Genomic DNA, 21,772 nt, shown 5'->3' with positions numbered 1-21,772 from the left:
GAATATTTTTAGGGGACTGTTTCGATAAAATTGAAAATGTTTAGTAGTTAATTTAAACGACTGTGTTATAAGGAAAGCTTTGAAGTTTGAATTCAATGATTTTATCGAGGCAATTAATAAAAAGAAATTTTCCAACAAAATTTCTGATTATTTTTATTCTCTATTTGTTAAAATAAGAAACATGTTAAAAATCTAATATCAGATAAATAACTATTTCCACGTTTTATATTTTTAAAACATTATTCATTTCGAAAGACTTACTTTCCATCGAAAAAAATGCATCATCTTTCTCTGTGTGTAAATGTAAATCTAAAAAATCTTACGTTCGTGGTATCATCGTTTTGCTATGCTCCTCGATTTACGAAATCAATTCATTGCTTCTGAGCTGTTCGTTTGTCTAATACAAAAGCTGTAGAATCAAATTCTCACCGGACGCACAAAACTAGAAATAATAAAAACAAAAGAAACTGTAGTAAAAGGGGCTGGTAGAAAATTCAAAGCGGTCCATTATCGAGTTACCGTTACTTGACCTCGCGATTTATCCAACGAGAAATAGAAGCAGAAAGAGGGAACGAGCGGTGGTGGTAACGAAGCCTGGACACCCCTTCTCGCGAATATCTCGGACCAAAGCCGTATCTCGTTCGAAATGATCGGGTCTCGTTGTCCGAAAATTCACCCCGTAATCGACGGACAAAAAGTAATTTCCCATCGAGACCGGGACAAAGGGTGATTTTGCATGGGGGGTTTCGGCTGGCGATAGCCACGGGGGTGGCAGTGACCGGTGCGTGTAACGACCACCCCCTTCCTCTGCAACCACCCCCAACCCCTTCGTTTCCCGCTTGCCAAGCCGAACGAACGCTTACGGTGAACGCCACGTGCACTCTATGCGTAGGAAAGGTGAGACAGAGAGGAACATGGACGAAAGGAGGATAAGAGTAATGCTTGCACTATGTACGAGTACACTGCGTTCGATCCACATTGTATGTGGGGCTCTGGGGCATTTTTCGTTCGTGTTTTTTCCCCTTCTGCGGTAGAGATTATAGATGGTCGTTGATTGGAAGCTGTTTCGTGATGTGATGGAAAAATTTTGAGGAGGAGATTGTAATTTCTGAACAACTTTTCACATTATCGTATATGATCCATGCAAGATATTGACCCCGCGAACGAGAGGTTAATTAAATGGTTCTAGCGCAGGGGAAGGTTTATTAGAATCTGTTGGTTTTTAGAAGAGTGATATGGAATTTTGTGGAGAAAATTATAATTTCCGAACAAGTATTTCCTGTTATACACGATTCATATAGGACGCTGTTAATGAATTTTGGCGGGGAGAGATGAAGGTTTACCAAAAGTTGCATTTTATGAAGTTGGATAGAGATATTCTTATAAATCTCTAGAAATTCATATATACATAAAACTTCGGGGAGATAGTACTTCTAAATAACGTAAAGAGTCTTCATGGATATTTATCTTGCAACACTTTAACGAACGAAAAGCGAATTAAACGAGCTTTTTATATTATCATGCACGATCCATACAAGATACTGATCCCAACGTCAAGGTATTAATAAACGATCGACAGTACAAAGGAAATCCTCCGATCGAGGATTTACAGTCTTCTTCCTCGACAAGAAAACAAAATCTCACATCCCAATATCGAGAACAGGAAGCAACCCTTCTCCAACCCCCTTTCGAAACAATAACCCCATCCAAAGATATACGTTGCTCCGATCGAACGTTTCTTTGTTTCACATATCGATTTACGACACCACGCGCGTTCTCCAAGAAGACAGAGAGGGTCCAAGAAAAATCACGGGTCACGGTGCGATGACACGCGTGAATTTACCGGGAATTGGTAATGCGGCTCGGCTGCAGCGCGATAAATCGGCATGGCCAACTGGTCGAGCCAACGAGCCGTGTCTCTCGCGCGACCAATCCTCTCTCTCTGTTTCTCTTTTTGCAAATGAAAGAGAGAGATAGGAGGATAGTGTAGAGTATAGAACAGTGGTTCTTAACACGTTGACTGCCAGGCGAATTTTCCATATTTTTTGTCGTGGGAGCCGCAATAAAATGAAATACGCTACGCCAGAACATTGAATTTTTGCAAAATATTAAATTGCATATGCGCACCTTTTCCTGACAATGTTATCTATATCATTCAGATTGTCGAAAATTTGTTAAAATTTGTTAACAAATTGAAAATTTGTCAATTAACGTAAAATCTATCCTATTTCTATCAATCTAAAAAATTTAGTAACGTGTGTCATCGATGATTGGCGTGGCGGTTAATGCGTTATTTTTTTCGTAGTCGCGGAACAGTTAATTTTATATTTTTATGAACGAGACTAAAGAGATAGAAGTTCGACAGAAATTTCTTTCATCCGCTAAATATCATAATAAATACTCTGCGCTGGATATTTTTATTATATACACGTACTGCGTACATTTAGATCTTTGCAACTTGAAATTTCCCGAAAATGCATAAGCACTCGCATAGTTATAAAAACTAACGATACGAATATGCATAAACGTACTTGTTAAAACGTATAGATTATAAATTACGTAAGAGCGAAGAGAGGAAGTAAAAAAGGATATTATACTCGTAAAGACTGTAAACTAGAACGATTCTTTTAGAGGAATACTTCGTTTCGCGGTACACTTGTAACAAGTTTCTAAGGGACGCTATGTATTCTATGCAACACCGGTTAAGAACCACTGCAGCACTGGTATAGCAAGAAGAATGGATAGCGAGAGGGAAAAAGAGAGGAGAAGAGAAGGATGAAAAACGAGAGGATGAAGAGGGCTGTTGTAGACTATCCTCGACGTTCACCACACGCTATTCTTCATACTCCATTATCCGTGGTCCGCTCTACGCTGCTCCATTATGCCGGCACCGCGTATAAACGACGAGTTGTGCGTGCGACGACCAGCCACCCTACTGTCTGTCCAGGGGCTACCTTCGCGAAACACCGATAAACACCGCTCTTCTGTGGCTGGTTTGCGCGCGACACGCGGCAAAATCGCGCTCTTTTTAGCGGAATAAATTAGAGAGCGTTTCATGGGGCGGGTAGGAGATGGGAAGATGACGGTAGAGACGTGAAAGGTACTTTACTTGCTACTAATATTTCGTATACCACTTACAAAGTCTCCATTGGTTAATTTTCGATGGTATACTTTCACATAGTGTAATAGCATCGTATAATGAGTTACTAGGTTTAATAATAATGGATTATTAGGTAAATTATTATCAACATTGTGAAGGGTGTATTACAGTGTGAAGATAAGAAGATAGAGGGATGATATAGGCGTAAGAGGAGATGATACTTTGGTCGCTTAGAATGACTCTATTTCTGATACCTTCAGTGTCTCCACTGGTTAGATTTTGGCAGAAAGGTTTGCTTTTATGCAGGAATCACGTCGTTACGGCGCTTTATACTTTTTTTTTTTTTATTAACGTGGAGGAAATCCGCACGGACACCAGGTCGCTTCTGGGGAAAAGCGGCGTGGTAGTGCCGGACTCCAACCGACTAAAACCTCCACGATGACCGTCCCGGCTGCGATCGAGAGGGGCCCGGGAACCGGTGTAAGCGATACACCGCCCGCCCCCCGCGCACAATACGTCCCATAATGGAGCGATGTGCGGCCACGTCACACCGCGCCTCGTCGCCGGAGCCGCCGTGCCAGGCAGTCCGGTTCCCCTACCGGGCTGCTTTGCGGCCCCGGAGCGCTGAGCTGCCAACGCCTAAGTTTGCACGCCACCGGAGGACGCGACGGACCTAGTGTGTCTCATCGAAGCGCGCCGGTCAATCCTCTCAGGATGAGAGTACCGCACCCTCACCCTCTCCGCGGCCTCTTTTCGAAGTATGACTTGCTCACAGAAGGAGGTCACGGCCCTCCTCCTTCTCTCGCTTACCAACAATGCCTCGAAGATCGTCTGCGGCGAGAGATCCCAACCGATTTCCACGATGAGGTCGTGGCGCGGCCGCGCCCACGCCGGGCAGTATTCCACCGTGTGCTGCGCCGAATCCACGCTCGCATCGCAGTGGTGGCAGCGCGCGGTCGTCTCCTTCCCGATTCGGTGCAGATACTCACCGAAGCAACCGTGTCCGGTGAGCACCTGCGTCACCCTGTAGGTCAGGGGAGGCCCGCCGCCGTCTAACCAAACGTCCCAGTTTGGAAGGACGGCCCTGAGGACCCTTATCCCTGGCGCACCCGCTCTCGTGTCGACAGACCCCGAGTGTGGAGATAAATCTTACGACACCTCAAGGCCTGCAATTCGAACGGGGGAAACCCGGCGAGCACCGCCGCTGCCGCCGTCGAAATGGTGCGGAAGCCCGTCACTACCCTGATGGCCACCGTCCTGTGCAGCCTCCTGACCACTAGGAGACTGCGACGGTTGGTCATCAGGTCCTCCGCCCAGATCGGATCTCCGTAGAGGAGCCTCAATCGCACCACGCCGGCGTACAGTCGGCGCACTCCGACGTCGGGCCCGCCCAGCCGAGGCAGCAGACGTCCTAAGGCGTTCGCCGTCGCCTCAACAGACATCAGGCGCTCGAAGTGAGCGCCGAAGGTCCAGTGGCTGTCGAGGGTCAGATACTTCATGCTGGTTCCGACCCCGATCTCAGCCCCCTCCAACCTCAGGCGATAACCCACTGGAGGCATCCCGTGATCGGCCTTGCGGCAAAACCACATTGCCTCGGACTTCTCAGGGGACACCCTCAGTCCCAATCCCTTGATTTCGGCGACCACGCAGGCCACCGCCAGCTCCGCCAGGCGGACGGTTCTACCCCATGCCGTGCCCCAGACCAGCACCAACGTGTCGTCGCCAGTAGCACGGAAACTTGCGGGACCCCGCGGTGTACAGCCCTCCCGGTCACCCCTCCGCCCCTTACGGTGTAGACGATACTCCGGTCCCGGAGGAACGCCCGCATCACATCCCGCAGGTACGCGGGTATCCGATGAAATTCGAGGGCCCGGCATATTCTGTCCCAGGTGATGCTGTTGAAGGCGTTGACCACGTCCAGCGACACGGCCAACGCCACATAACCACGCCGCTCGGCCCCCTCGACAAGGGAGCGGACACGGGCGACAGACGGCGCTTTATACTGTTATATGCATAACAATGTAAATGTGCATAATGTTGTTATTTAACGGCATGATACTTTATCTAACGTAATATATGCATCGTGTATTCGAGTATACGAAGTATCAGCGTGAGCTGCTCTTGTTTCACAAACGCATCAGTTTTATTATTCATACATCATTTCATATTTACAATTTAATTACCACCTTTTTATTTGAGTCGTTAGTACTTTAGAAATCGTACTATGAGACCATCGAAGTAGTTGATTTATTACATTTTCACGGTAATTAGTCTGCCATTCCTTTTTATATTCTACACATAGAGAAATTTCATAATACCTTCCGACATAAAACGTACAAATAAAATTATGCCGAGCAATGAGACAGATCTGAGCAAATTTCAAAGGGTTAAAAAGTGGAGAAACTTTTTAAAGGTTAAGACTGTGAAAAATAATGAAAGGTAGGATACGAAGAATTAAATAAAATTCCCGGTTTCAAATTTTCTCTGAAAAATCAGTCAGTTGAGAGAGATGGTTCATAATCCGCGAACGAGTTAATTACAGGGATCGTTGATGCGAGACAACCGAACCTCTGAAATACTAAATTCAAAACGCGTGTTCGTTAGTAGAGAGCCGCTCGGAGGCAGAAGGCAAAACCAACGGAGAATCTTCCTCCCGGGGACTACGTTTAATTAAATCTTTTGCCAATTTACATACACGCACAGCATCGTCCTGGTGGAGGATCCTTTGGAACTGTCGGCTTTAGGGAAGCTTTGTAGAGATTCGTATCGTTACCTGCGCCACCCTTTACCTGACAGAACCACCATTACGAGCACCGATCTTATGTACTTTTTACCGTACCAACATCGTTGACCCTTGTTGCTCTGGCCACCACGGATCCCAGCTAAGCTTGTTTCATAATAATGGACAACAAAATTAGAAAGAGAAGGAAACTTGCTGATGTGATCCTTTAATAGATGAATTTTTTAATTAGTTCTTCTCTCTATCATTGATATTGTTGATTTATGTTAATAATAAAAGAAGTTTGGGAATTGAAGAGAATATATTAAACCTTGAAAGTAATTCGATGATACTTCTAGATAAGTTTATCATTTATTTAACAAATTTTCCTTTGGAACAACCTTAGCCTTCTTAATTTTTTACTTTTAATTGGAAAGCCAAGAGACGTTTATGATGTATTTTAGAAATGATAAAACTGGTACTTTGAGATTCCAAGCTAATAAGGAAATGTTTAAATCTAGAATGGAACCTAATTAATTTTTATGCCAATAAAGGAAGTTCTACGTTTATAACAGGGGTAGGTTAATTTTTTCTCAAAATACTGCTGTGGAAAAGTTCATGAAATAAAAAGTTTTTCTCACTGGAACATTCATACTACTGATCTGAAAGACTCGAAATAATGATACAGGTCGTGTATTAGAAAATGTATAACATTGGTGCGAGAAATATTAATAAAAGACACAAGTAAAATTATTACTTTAATTCTTATTGGAACACTTTATTAATAATTCTAGGCTTCTGAATTCGTCGTTTGAATTTGTTGCAATAATTAACAGGAGAATTTTATTGGGTATTAGTAGACAATCCAAGTAAAATTACTGCACTAATTGCTATTGGTAAGCTGGTATTTTTACTTCGACAAACTCCAAACGACTGCTTTAAAATTTAAACACAGAAACATGTCAAGAATGCTAGAGAAAAATGTAAAAAAAAAGGATCTAAAGAAACTTCTGCAAACAAGAAACTACTATTAAAAGTTGTGTTTAATATTTTCAGATCTAAATGTAAAAATTGTGTAAAGAAAATTTGGAAAATTTTTTTAAAGTATCAAAATAAAGCAAAGAACCATTCAGAAAATATCTTCAAAAGAACGAACAAAAAATTTTGGAAGAGAACCAATATAAGTGGACCGGAAAAAACACCCACGTGGTCTATCGTATTTTGAAATACACTTTTATTTCGACTCGGTCAAAAACTACGATAACAATAGGTCAGTAGATATGTATATCTGAAATCATCGTTTTTTTTTTCTTTTTTTTCTTTTTTTTTTGAGGGGGTGGGGCAGAATGTAGACGTCGTCGGTTTTCAGAGAAAAAAAAAACGAATAAATCGTTACCGACGTTTAATCGATTAATCGCGTCATAACATTTATCCAAACATTATAACGCGAGCTTTCGTTTACCTTTTCTTTTGCGTTCCATTTCATGGAGGGGAATTTCGATGTGAAAGCGAGGAGCTTCTTTCTCTTTCGTTGAATCGCGAGATTTTTCTCCTTCGTTCGCGTGATACGAATCGATATATTCTTATCCTCTTGACTCTCCGTCGATACACGATTCTCGCTCGACATATCGCAATGAAATTTCTGCGAGAATCGCGAATCGACGATATTGCACACGAGCCCGCAGTCAAATCGATCAAATCGCGTTATACTATGAAAACATAATCGAAAGGAATAAAAGTTACACTGGGTGTATTTGATAACTGGTCGAGTTATAGAAAATCTGCTTATCTTGAAGATGAAAGAAGACTTTAATCTTTGCACTGAGAATCTTATCTACGGTCAAACATCGACTTTAGTCCGCTTGGTGTTAAAATTTTTACTTTAGAGATCGACAATGATATGTGTATATTAAGAATTTAAAGAAAATTAAAAAATTATTTTTTCCTTTGAAATACTGTCGAATTCATAGATAACACTTTTTGCATTAATTATGCTATTAGCCCAAAATTATTCCAAAATCCATGTCCTAATATTGTAACAAAAAAAAAAAAAAAAAAAAAGAAGAGACAGAATATCTACTGTCATAGAAAAATGTTCAAACTGTAAAAGAACCAAAGTAAACAATTTTAAAACTACGAAAACTCAGAAATTATTCTATTCGAAATTCGTAAACGTTAACATTGCATATACTATTAATTAAAAATTCGTATCCCAATATCGCTGGAAAAAAGATAAAAAACAATACGAACACTCTTATACAAAAATCGCATAATCTAAGATGGACCTAACCAAGTTAAAAAATTTGAAAAGTCATAGACGAGATATCCAATTTCTCATCTGCGAGACAAGCAGAGTGCAGTATAATCCGGAGCTCGACCAAGCATCCGGCAGACACCCGGTACAAGTCGTCACACGTCGCGCAGTCCGTCGACAGTGATGAATGACTCGATGAAACGACAATGCTCTATCTATGTACAATGTTTCTATATACATCATCATCATCGTCACCATCACCGTGGGCCAGCAGTAGCACGTTCACTCATCACACACTCGGTAAATTACAAATCAGCCCCTCTCTACAGATTTTCAATTCGTCGAGACATAACCAGCCAAACGAAAAAAGGTAGAAAAACAGAACCAATCGAAAAATCAAAGAAGGAAAACCAAATTTCCTGACAATCGCTGCCAGGCAAATTTCTTCGTCATCCTCGAACATGCACCGGATTGTTCTCTCTTGTTTGATTTCCTTTTTTTTTTTTAATGCCCACTAATAGCTAGTTTCGTTCGCTTGTTCGAGACCAACACCTCGTCCATCTTCACCGATCACAGTTTGCTCATCTCAACGTTATCGTCCACGACAGTCGACGAGAGAAAAGTTCTAAAATCAGAATTATCACGGGAACGATTCGTCTGGCTCTCAGTAAGGCCTCCAGACGTTGTTGTCCGGTCTGACTTCTTCCTGTCTGACGCTGCAACTGTCCGCCACTGCTCTCTGCTCGGGGCTCTCCGAATTCTGAAACTGATTCCCGTATAATTGGGAATAGAGGATGCTGGGCAGGACGCCGGGCGTTGGGAAGTAGTTGCCGTAATTTTGACCGAAGCCTTGCTCCTCGTGCACAGGACTCTCCGTGGTACTCGAGTCCGTCGATAAGGACCTGGGAGACACGTAGTCCTGGTACCTCTGACTCGGTGTCCCCGACATTAGGCTGCTCAGAGGGTCCAAGGGATCCGATTGACCCGTCGTCGTCGAGTCTGGCACCACTGTTTTCGGGGGAAAAGAGAAATTCGCTTTTGTGGTTTAATTTTTAACGAGAGTGATGGTGAGAATAGAGAATCACGATGGGAATTTTCGAAGCAGACAGTTTAAAATAATTGTTTGATTTATTGTTGATGAAAGACTACGACGGTAATAATGAATTATTAATTAAGTATGAGATTTTAAAGCCTGGAACCGTTATCTTTGCAGGGAAAGAGAGATTGTCCTCTGTAGTTTAATTTTTTAGTTTGATGAGGATGATGGTGAGAAGAGGTGTAATTATTTATAAATAGAAAACACATAAATATATTATTGACACGAGATATTACTCCAAACTAACTCATACTATCTCCCGTAAGCCCTCAAACATCTCAATAATCCGTATTGCAATTACTACAAATTAAATCAATCGTTATAACGAAATTAATAAAAATCTCTTAACAAAACCACCGTGATGAAACGCGTGTGATATTTTTCTTTAACTAAAAGACGTAAAACATAACTAATATTACTCCAAAGTATCCCATATATATCATAATAAACCCTAAAGAACCCTGAAAGACCCTACTGAAATTACCAGAAATTCAATCAATTGTGGGAACAGAAATAATACAAATTTCTTAACAAATTCAACACGATGATATACTTAGGACGTTCCCCTGTAAATGCATTTTTGTTTCACGCCGATCGGACGTTCGGTTCCCGAGATATCGTTGTTGGAAGCGCAAGATAATTTTTAATATCTCGCTACGTCTGTCCTTGTCGTACGCTCGGACCTCTCGCTTGTACCTCGTCACTGACCTATCACAAGCTCGCGTCACGTGCGCTGGTCAGTGCAGACACCGAGTCAGCAGCTTTTTTACTATTTACTATCGCGCGTACGCATTTCCAGGAAAAAATGTAGGTCATGGCAATGACTGGCCCATTCATCTTCCCCGCGTGCATTAGCTAAGCGGCTTTCGGGCCCTGTATCTCGGCAACCGATCGAAATATCGACTCAAAACAAAGTGCGTTCTATAGAGCATGGTTTTCACTGTCTCGGGGATGATAGTAGGTTTGATTTTTTGTGATACAGTTAGGCATATTAATCTTTATTTCGGGTTTATGGGTTAGAATCTACCACCTAAATGTTTTTCCATTTTCTTGCGACGAATGAATGTACGAAGGTAAATCATTTGTTTCTTAAGAATTGAACGTCAATCATGTATATTAGCGTAATTAAGTTAACAAATTAATAAAAAGACAAGTAGATCAGTTTCGTTTTCCACAGTCTCAATGATAACGATGACGTAATTCGACTATTTAAACCGATAGTCCATCTCTTTCTGATTTATCCTATAGGTATTTTTTTTTCATCCTATAGGTATTTTGATTTTCAACTTGCGGAGACGCACGTTTGAGTTTTTTTCAGACTGAATTTAGTCTATTCTGTTTGCAATTGTTGGGAACGTTGATGACGTTATGGTGAAACTAATTCCATTGATTGTCGCTGATTGCGTAACGCTACAATATCGATTACAAATGCACTGTAGTGCGTACTGTAAACATCGGACGATCAACTATTAATACGATAGTTTGACAGGAAGTAAGCGTGCGTTTGGTTCACGTACGTTTGGACAACTATCCGTTGTAAATGAAATAAACCTATCAAATGCAAAGTATAACATATAACTGAAACGAGCTATGAAGATTTTTTCATTAATTTGTTGCAAAATATCCTTTGAAAAATACCTGCTAGAATTCTTACTTTATACCTTGGATTACTAACTTCAATAGAAAGTCTTAATCATCCAGTTTAATTAGTACGGAATAACTCATCAAATAAATAATAGTTTGATCAGTATATCGTGCTATTGTTTCTAAAGAATCTTTAGCTGCAAGACAAATTGTATTGGCAGCTAGTCTCTTAGCTTCTTTCTATTCTCCAAGATCGAAAATCATTTAAAAGATCTCATCGTACAATTAAAAAGATTCGAAAATTCACGATCGGTAAAATGAAATTACTTCGGAATGAAGACCTCTGGCAATGACTCGGGAAATGAGACAAAGACTGAGAATATCATTTGTCCAAAGAATCTACTTTAAAAACACTGACTGTAATTCGTAAAAATTTAATCCAAAAATTACATTTATAAATAGAACCTCGTTTCTTCTAAAACGAACCGCCATACTAATGCCTCTATAACCTCCTAAAATCAAATTCAAAAATCGATTTAACACGACGTTCCACGTTTCCCAAAGAAGCACGCTATACTACGGTAATATCAATGAATTGAAAGGAATTCCCGTGCTGATAAAACGACGCATCAATGATGAATCAATTACGCGAGAGGAGGACACAAAACATCTTCTAATGAGAGGGAGAGAGGGAGAGAAAGAGAGAACTGAAGACTTACGGGATGATACCGCTGAGAACGCATCCTGCTGTGCCGTGGATCCTGCACCGGTACCGGAAGTAACAGTGGATCCCGCTGTCGAATCGGGCGCCGTTGGCGTGTTCATAGACGCGGCGCCCGCGAAAGACGCCAACGACGAGGACGACGGGGGTGGTGGTGGAGGTGGCGGTGGCGGGGGTGGGAACGACGCTTGTGCCGCGCACGACGACAAAGGGCCGGGAAGATAACCAGCGTAGCCAGCCGTGCTTCCGTATCCCCATGAATTGCTTGCAGTCAGACCGAACTGGGACATGTCTGAGGAGATCATGCTCGTTCGTGTATCACAATTGCGATTTTTGATCCTTTTCGGCCATCTCGACTAACGCGTCCTTCGTTTATGATCGAGGCAAATCAAATGATTAGTTAATCCTTTCAACGCTACGAAACCATCTAGGGCGACGAATATGTAAATAGGGACAAGTTCTTCTGACAATTTAATTCGAGCTATATCTTTGTTTAAATTTTTGTACGTTTTTGAACATTCAACTCGAATGAAAAATGAAATACCACGTATTTCTTGAATGTCTATTACAGATTTGTGAACGAACCGATAGTGTAATAATATTTATCTATAGAGGACATGTGTTTCACAGGAGAGATGGTGATAAAATGTTTGTGTTTATAGTGATTTAATATTTTGTGTGTATATATAAAGTATATAATCTATTATTTCTAACGTATGTGATTAACAATGGATATACAAATTATATATAATAAGTAACTTTAAGGACTTTGCATTTTTGTTTTTGTGTAATTTCAATATTGATGTAAGCAATATTCATAAACGACGTCGGACATCTGAGCACTGAAAGGATTAACAATTATACTTTATGAAACATGTTCCTTTTTATCAGAAATGAAATCGAGAAGTAAAGTGAGAATAATTTTTCTTATGAGCATATTGAATTTTATGATCATGACGATTTTACGATAATGTAATTTTTCAAAGAATTCGACGAGTTTTATGTTAAAACACTCATTCTTATCGAATGTTTGTTGTTCAAAGTTTGAAGTTCTCAAAGGTCCAAGTTAAATGATCAAGAAACAAGCCGTAGTACTTTATACTAACACAAATAGAACTTGAATTGAAAAGGGGGTACTTAGCACAGCAGGAAAACACATTGAAAGCAGCCAGCAAACGAGGAGCGCAAGCCAATAGAGGAGCGTTTACGAACTTGTAAGAAGCGGTGCTATAATATAGTACACTTTCTCCAACTAATCGTCCAAGCCCCGTTTCGATCGAAAACATAACGCAAAGCTGATAAAAGAGCGAAGCACAAAGGCGAGCGAGGCCAAACTTAAATATCTTCCAAGCAAATCCATTTGCAGTGAATCAGGCAACAGGAAGCCAAAGAATCGCATCGATATAACGACGAAAAACGTAAAGCCAAATATAAATCGGACGATTCCGCGAGCTATTACTTTTGAAAAAAAATTCATTTCGAACATCTTAACTTTGAAAATTCATTTTGGATATCTAAGCGTGCACATAATTATACCTGGACTTAATTAACTTCGCTGTAAATTAATATCTGTACTTACGTATACGTATTGGATGTTAGAGGACACAAAGAAACAGGAAATTTCATAAAGATAAATGTTATTACTTCAGAAATTGTGGAAAATATTTTACATTCTATTGAATACACGATTCTGTTCTTTGTAATAAATTTCCATGAAATTAAATTCCTTTTATTACAAAGCAATGAAAGTTACCGTGTGTGAATATTCTGTTTTATTGTATGTTCTCAATTACACGGTAAAATAAGCATAACAAGTAGTAAATAGAGATATTAATATGTCCAGTTCCGATATAACAGTTAAGTGCAGGTACACCAAGCAAATATTTACAGTGAACAAGTTTAATGATTTTATTTTATTTGCTGAATCTTCATGGAAGACGTTTAACCAGGGAATTATCTATTAGAATTAGCATAATTACTAAGAATCATACGCTTCATGTATAACGGGAAAGCATTATCAAATCACTGGTATTGATGATGCACGAAAACCAAACTTATTTTTTAAACGTTTTAAAATATACACCTTCCAAATTCAAAAATTCTTGAAAATACTTCACATTTTATCAAATACAAACTCCTATTCTCTACACTAAATCTCCCAATTAAGAAACTAAATTTCCATTATTAGAAATTAATTTTCGACTTACTTTTTCCTTTCGTTAGAAATTAGTCTTCCACTCACTTTTTTCTTCTATCAGAAATAAATCCTCGACGTTAATTTTTACGCAACCATATCGGTGACGCGGTATCATACTCTTCCCAGTTGTACCCCATTTACAAGACACCTTGTATAGGTAAATATCATAGTCTGAAAATTGACAAAGGCCGTGTAGCAAAGGTAAAAAATATAGAGGAAACGAAAGAGTGAAAACGCTCGAACGAGAGAAGATTATTCGTCGATCCGAATTAGTTTGCCGGGGAATATACACGGGGGATCGAAGCTTCTTTTGCGCCCCCTCGGGGTTGGATTTATTTTTGCGGCATATAGGCAGCATACCCGATAGATTTTCCAATGAGTTACGGGGTTGAAGGCGGAAAGCTCTGGAAGCGCGAGGGGTGCAGCCGGACAGAAAACGGTGGGATGGAGGGCGCGTTCGAGATCAAAGGGTTGGTCATCCCCCGCGCGTACCTCCGGCCAACTCAAATAACCGAGAGCTCGACCAGCGCCACTGGGCCGTCGTTGACGAGAGGCTAACCCTAAATAGCGCGAGCCAGCATGCTTTCACATCGTTCGTTCAATTTTAACCGGGCCAGGGGAGAAAGGAAGCTTCCTTTGGGGCTGATATCGCGACGTAAGGAGAAACCTTTGATTAACGCGACGCTAATTTCACAGCTTCGATTTAGCAGCAATTCTATCTCCTATCTTCATTTTCTTCGATTAGATCAAGATATTTAGGGATGGTATCTTACGGTAATATTAGATTGATCAGAAAGTTGCTCATATATTTTGGAAGGAAAAGATCAATTATCGTTTCGACCGATATTTTTATTAATTAGTCTTCGTCGTTGAATATATCAAATTTTATTTTATATATTAATTATATATATTTATTATATATTATTTATATTTAATTATATATTATTATCAAATATAGGAAGATTTATTATTTAGCTTTTTGTAGGATTATTATTTAGTTAGAAAAGAAAAACTCTTGCAGATTTTTCTATCCATTACTTTATATTCTGTAACACATCTAAGGTGCAGCCTATAATAGAACAATTTATCAATTGAATTCTTTATTGTTTATACTTTGACGATTAAAATGTGTATACGTTTCACATCAATTTATAAGTCGTAAATATACGGGCAAAATTTGTCGACGGAATGATCAACCTACTTTACAATATACCTAATAAATACAAATTAACATTTCTTCTTAGAACAATGTTTTTTGAGCGATGATTATTGTCCTAACGTGTATTATAAAATATTAGTGCACGATTGAGAAACATCAAAATCTCATTTCACCACCCTAAGATTATGAATATTATAAACATGTATAGTAAATAATTGAAGAGCTCATAACAAAAACAACAATTATTAATTTCAAAGATATGACTTATATTATCGTCAAATCAATAATATGATAAATGTACCATATCCTTTATTTATTGCTGAATGAAAATTTAGGTTCCATGTAACTTCATGATTTAATTAAACTCAACCCTTGAATCATATAATTACAAATATTGTTACAGCAATTTTGCAATACGAATATATGTCTAAAAAAAGATACTGAGATGTGGTGTACTGAAATTAATAACACTGGAATATCCATGCTCTTTCTTGGACAAAGAGAAACATAGATAAGAGTAGTCTTTACAATTGATATAATGAAACATCAAGTTATATAGAAGATATACTATGAGCTAGCAAAAAGTCTACGGAGCATTGGACGGCGTTAATCGACGAAAGTTACCAGCCAGCGGATGTCACAAAATTCACGGCAAAGATGGAGGAGCAACGAGTGGATCGAGAAACGCCGACGCGAATTATCGATGTCCGATGTGGGGAAAAAAGTTAATAAAGGAAATACCCGGCATGCTTGATACTTTATCGAGGAATTTTGCCGCGTTATCGCTTTTGGATCCGAAGGCGACTCATTAAATCGACTCTCTATCTCTATCTTCGCCGAATATTTTCCACACGGGTTTCTTCCCGCGAGAAGATAATAAATTGCGCGGATAAATCCGCGAACATATGAAAATCTCTCGAACTTTGGTTGAAAAATTTCGCTTTATTTCCGCAAGACCATACCTGGTGGAACGTGAGATTTTCTGAGAGAAAAGGAGGCAAGGGCGGGAAGGGGATGAAACTGTAAGCGCGATGTTTCATATAGAAATTCGCGAATCCGGTTGCAAACGTAGAGAGAACGCGGGGGTTACCAGGCCAAAACGACGAACCATCCTCGACGAGGCAGCCGCCGCTCCCGTGGCAACCCCTTTAATATAATATTTAATCTAGCTTTGAACAGGCTTGTGGTTTCCGCCTCTAGAGTCGAGAAGCTAGTTCTCGCAAGCCTAAACCTCTCTCTCTCTCTCTCTCTCTCTCTCTCTTTCTCCCTTCCTGTATTCGAGACCAGGAGGGCAGCGTCTGCTTGGAAATATTCCCAGCTTCCAGACAGTCGCTTCTTACGATATTGTCGATGAAATTTCATTTTTTAGATCGAATTTATGTTATGGAAGATCGAGAGAAGGCTTTTGTATTTTCTTAAAGATCTTTCGATTATTCTTAGAACAATTCAATTATTCTCACGATGACCATCGAATTACGACTATGCATTCTTTAGTGAAGGATATTGCGAAGTCATAAATTAAAGTATTCACACATCCCTTTATCAATCAGAAGGGATGGAAAGTTGAATTTAGTTTGCAATCGTCATTCATGAAACGACATTTAAAATTTCTCCTTGCAAATCTCTATTAAAATTAGTCAGGCTGCCTTGAGGAAATTGTAAATAAATGGCAAACTGCATCTGGGAAATTATTAATTTGGTTACTTAATTGTTAATTTAATTATTAATTATTAATTAATCGAAGTTATTAAAACGTAAATGCTCGTGTATATGGCAATTACTTTATTATTATACACTATCGTAGGGTTAAATCCATCACAGAGTTTCCTTCATCGGAAAAACATCCTCGTATCCCTATGGCCATTCGTTCGATTTGATTCCTCTTAAACGTATTTAGAGCCTGGTCAAATCACATGTCTAATCATCTTAGCAAGAGAAATTTTAGCAAAAATCTGAGAAACGGCGAAGGGCTACATTTACATAATAGCTTTTATGTAAAGCGATTTGCGAAATAGAAATACTGAAACGCGATGAAAGCTTCATATCGCAAGCGTCCTTCTATCAATCAAGTCTGCTCAATACCTAAATGAAAATACGCCTAGCGAAGCGATAATTAGTACTACAAATATCATGAGCATTAAATTCAAAGAAAATAGAACTGGAAGGTTAAGATCAAAGTTAGAATTAGATGACGCGACAGGGACGGAGGAGCAACATTCATCATGCAGATAAGCGGATCGAATACTTACTTTGACAGTTGGCTGGCATCGCGTGCCTGAAGGAGGACAACGGATCTCGTGGCTGCAATGGATTCGGCAGCGGCTGCAGGGGATTCGGCAAGGGTTGCAGAGGATCCACCAGTGGCGAAGCGAAAAACGGGCCACCTCTTTGCGAGGCGAACGCGAACGCGTGGAACTGCTGCTGCTGCCCTAAAAGAGACAACACTGCGATCAACCGTGCGCCTGTCCACTGGACTTCCGGTAACCGCATCAATCCTTCTTCTCTTCGATGTTTTTTATTTAAAAGATATGAATCTTTCGTTAAAAACTGAACAAAATACCATTGAAACATTTATGAACCTTAACGAATCCTCATCCTGAATAACTTTGACGAGGAACTAAAATTTCTGTTTCAATTACAATCTTTATTATATCGTTTCTGTATTATTTACTCTTTACTACAGTTACTTATGAAACTCTATGTGTCAGTGGAAGCAATTCGTTACATAGATATTTTGTTAGCGATAATGAACTAGAATTTATTTAATATTCAGACTCGGAAGTTATATTTTATAAAAGGATCTAATAAGGAATATTTTATTTATTTGATTTAAGGAATATTATTCATCATTGTTCAGATATGAATGAAACTGTTATACGTTTCTTCGTTGTTATGTGTATGTAAAAGATATGCAAGATAGTTAAAATAGAATAAAGCCTACGCTTCATAAATTCGTCACCAAAGAACGCTTCACCTATTGTACGCACTCTTCAGGGGAAAGAAACCTCCTCCCTCCATCCTCAACTAAATTCATCAAATTTCACCGAACAGAACTACGCCTCAGCTCGGAAATTTCTTCAGATCGCGCTTCAAAATTCTACCTTCGATCTGACCACCCTAAAATTCTCTCTCTCTCTCTCTCTCTCTCTCTCTTTCTCTGGGGAAACAGAGAGAACAGCTCTTCACTAATGCGTGCCCACTGTCCATACTCTCAAAAGTCCCTCAATTCTCATTTATCGGCTTTTATTTCCCTAGGCAACCGGTGTTCTCTCTCCGATCATCTTGCACGAGCTAGGTACACGAGCTCACAGTTTCGAACGAGTAAAACCGAATACAGGGAAGAGGTGAACAGGTCGAGGAGACAGGTCGAGGCAGCGATTCATTTTATTTCCCGGGGACGGTGTCGCCAACCCAATTAAAGACGTCCCAACAGGCGAGAGAGTGTGCTATCTCACGAGGCTGCTGCTACTATGGTCAGGTTAGGTTAGGCCAGTCTGGCACCACACGTGGACCTGGCTTTCCTACGTGAACCGTCGAAATCTACGAACCAACACCGGCGCCACGGGAGAAGGCACCGGAGACCAAAGCCAGGAGGGAGCATAGAGTGAGAGAGGGAGAGAGATGGAACGAGGGACAGAGATCCCCACGTCGTCCTGATAATCCAATCGAAGCCCTAATTCTAACTCGGCAACCCGAAATTCCCGCCGGTTTGCTGAATAGGGTACGCTGCACGATCCCGGGGACACAATGGGGGCGCGACGGTGGAACAGGGGCCAGAGCTAACGAGATCTATCGTTAAACGACCGACACCATCCTTCGTACGCAGTGAAACTTCCAACACGAAGAAATTTGCCGACGACTTCCTTACGTCAAACGTTGGGCAGAATTGCAAGGATTTCGTAAATTGCAGAAGGTTCGAAGAATTTGTGGGAGTCAGATATACGCGAATTTTCATGCATTTATGGGAAATTTGAAGATGTAATGGTGCATAGAAAGCATGGAAACATAGTACAATGCTATAAAAACGGTCTTTTTTAATATTGTCATAGTATGACATTCTTCTAAATAACATTCTTGTCTATCTATCTCCATGGACCTTGTCAAACCTGACCAAATTTTCTCGTGCCTTGTCGCATCATCCTCAAAGTGTATCATTATGAATTTAAGCAGAAACAAAGGACTGCAATCTCCAAGGAGCTCGACAAACCTCCTTTCATCATCCAACATCGAGCAGACCCGATCCAAAGGCCCATTTCCAAGCGATTAATGATCGCAACAGATCTTTCCACGAGGAGATCTCGTAAGCGAATTTTGCCAATTTACTTTCACAGACCTTGTCAAACCGGACTAAATTTTCTTTCACCGTCTCCAAGATATCAGTATCGATTTAACCAGAAACAAAAGACCTCGACCTCCGTGAAGATCAACAAAGCTCGCTTCATCGGAAAATCAAGCAGACCTGATCCAAAGAGCCACTTCAAAGCGTTCAGCGGCCGCAACAGATTTTTCCACGAGGATTTCGCAAGTGACTCGGACCTTCTCCAGACTCGTTACTATCGATTTCATCGGACACCCCTTTACGCGTTGCGACCGGCGACTGCCAGGGAATTTCTCGAGAGTTAGCAGCTGGCTGCGACAGCTTCTCATTTCGTTCCGTCGCCCCCGATCGACCCTCTCGACACGTCGGAGACGACACGGGGGCCGGCCATTTCGTGCTATTTTCTAACAAAAGCGGATCGCTCCGATGAAAGGTGTGTGCGCAACTCGGGATTTCGGGTTTCCAACTTCCGCCAGAGGCGACCTTCGCGCCACTGACAGACTCTATCTCCCTCGTTCTCGTACTCTCGATCAATTTCCTTGGCCCTGCATCCTCTTTCTGTGGCGGCCACCTTTGGCTATGGGACGAGGGTAGAATGTGTAATGAATTGCTTGTTTAATTAATTACGACCCTCGAGCGGCGCCCGCCTCGAGTTCGAACGAGCCGCCGCGTTCGTTCCGCCATCGGATCTGCCTCTTCCTTCTAGGACCCCGGATAGAATTCATAGGGCTGATATATTGCTGGTCGAGCGAAAGAAGGGTTCAATGATTCACGGCGAGGATACGAAATTTGTTTATAGCCCTTTCGACAAAAGGGATGGAGAGTGAATCTTGTGTGGATATCGTACGAGTTTATCAGAAGACCGATCAACCAATTTTTATCGATTGCTTAATTTCGTTATATAAATAGGTGTTTAATATTCAATTTTGAAGAAAGAAATGATTTACTTTCATCGGCTCATCGATAGTAAGAGGATGATACAAACATGATGATGACAAATTCTAAGGTAAATTTAAAATAGTGATTTTAAGTGAAATAAATTGTGACTTTTCTAGCATTTGCTTTTCTTGTTAAAAACCTCAATTTAATGTCGAAAACTGTTCATTGTAGCATTCATTCGTTGTAGGAGTAGACTATCTTATTATTACGAGTCGATCAAGTTAAATATTCTTAACTCTACAACTTCTTGGAAAAATCGTTATCGAGGTTGGTACTATATATATTTCCGGTGTAGTAATGGTAATACTTCGGCTTTCAAAATCTGTTCATAATTCCTATGAATTTTTACAGTTTCATAACCAATAACATATCTACGGAGAAATATTTCTTCTACATTCATTTACAACACAAAAGTTTCGATTTATTAGAACTGAGGAGAATCGAATGAGAGAGAACGTCGAGTCCGATTCTCCATGAAACTACAAAGAACTAATAGTTCTTAATTTAGGGAACGAAACCAAAAAGAGTTAATACTCGTGTCTCTGAATTCGTTTCACCGGTGTCGGAGGATGTAGACGTAATAAAATTAGGGAGCGTGTCAAAGACGAGGAAGCGGTCGGTTTAAAGAAACGCCGATCGACCACCCACAACACGTAACCCTTTTATCTCGAGCCGCGTCCCTTCGACTAGATCCCTTTATTTCGGGGAAAACATTTTGTTTCTAGCAGATGCAACGCGCCGCTCATTTTATAGTATTCTCCATTACGGCCATCTACATTGCCATAAAGTTTCTAATAATCCAAATAAAATTTATGTATTTAAGTCGATGAACTACGAACCTTTGATAATCTTCGCGTACACTTTGCGATACACGAATTTAAGGTATTTTATGACGATTTCGTGGGTGGTCCGAACAGGCGAACGGATGTGCATGATAAATATAAAACAATGTTACATCAGCTATTTTCGACGTGTAAAGAGTGCAAATGCTTGCAAGAATTGGCTTGGAGTATGATTTCTGAATTCGCTTTGTAGATACAAGAGAAATTTAGCACTTAATAGCGCTAGGAATCCTCTATACTCTATATACTGTCCATATTCTGTAGGAATGCTTCATTAGAAATGTTACTGTAAAATAGTTTCCGCATAAAAGGAAAAGTACATATAGATACATTGAAATAATCCTAACTATTGTTGTAATTGTAGCTGTGAAATAGAATTCCAAGGTTTTCCATAATATTCTTTTCATTAGGTACCGTGTTTCTTCCATCTAAAATCTGCAATTTGATGAAATTTAAAGAAATTGAAGTATTTACGACATTTCCATAAACTGTTGGTTGGCTCTTCGTGGATTAAAGTAAAGACACGTTTCACAAGAGAGAAACAGCCAAAATAGTCTTATATTCTCCAACGAATGCGATGTACAATCGTACGGAACTAACGTCCCACTAAAAATCCTAAAAAAAAAACAGAAAAGGAAGCTAGAAGGAAAAGAACAAAAAAAAAAAAAAAAAAAGAAAAAATGCAAACACACAGGAAGAAGTTCCAAAAGCTCGTAAATCCTAATGAAACATCCATCGATAACCGACGATCCCCTCTCCTTTCACATCCCTTGCAACTTCGATAGCTCAATCTCAGTGGCTTGCGTCTGGGCGTAGATTTACAAACAGCGAAGGGGTCGGTAA

The 21,772-nt window shown here is 40.2% G+C and overlaps 2 protein-coding genes across 9 annotated transcripts in view; both read right to left on the bottom strand.

Moving 5' to 3' along the window:
• Nucleotides 1-4,194: 4,194 nt before the first annotated feature.
• Nucleotides 4,195-4,977, bottom strand: LOC138187125 (uncharacterized). Its single transcript, XM_069127607.1, has one exon. It carries the CDS (start codon nt 4,975-4,977, stop codon nt 4,195-4,197), a length of 783 nt encoding a protein of 260 aa, XP_068983708.1.
• Nucleotides 4,978-7,036: 2,059 nt separating this feature from the next.
• The window catches only part of LOC138186857 (protein lozenge), a 44,645-nt gene continuing 29,909 nt past the window's right edge, over nt 7,037-21,772 (bottom strand). For 5 of the 8 annotated variants that reach the window (XM_069127109.1, XM_069127106.1, XM_069127108.1 and 2 more), the window contains exons 5-7: nt 17,080-17,274; nt 11,473-11,766; nt 7,037-9,081 (exon numbers count right to left, since the gene is read on the bottom strand). In XM_069127109.1, coding sequence (XP_068983210.1) covers nt 8,738-9,081; nt 11,473-11,766; nt 17,080-17,274 — 833 coding nt within the window. In that variant the 3' untranslated portion in view covers nt 7,037-8,737. The remainder of the gene's footprint in view (nt 9,082-11,472; nt 11,767-17,079; nt 17,275-21,772) is intronic. The other 3 variants (XM_069127111.1, XM_069127112.1, XM_069127113.1) reach the window with 2 other exon arrangements.

This window comes from Bombus flavifrons, chromosome 14 (genome assembly GCF_040668555.2).
Source record: "Bombus flavifrons isolate JBK064 chromosome 14, iyBomFlav1_principal, whole genome shotgun sequence".
NCBI lineage: Eukaryota > Metazoa > Arthropoda > Insecta > Hymenoptera > Apidae > Bombus > Bombus flavifrons.
The sequence above is the reverse complement of the archived record's forward strand: the minus strand, read 5'-3'. Positions and strand labels throughout refer to the sequence as shown.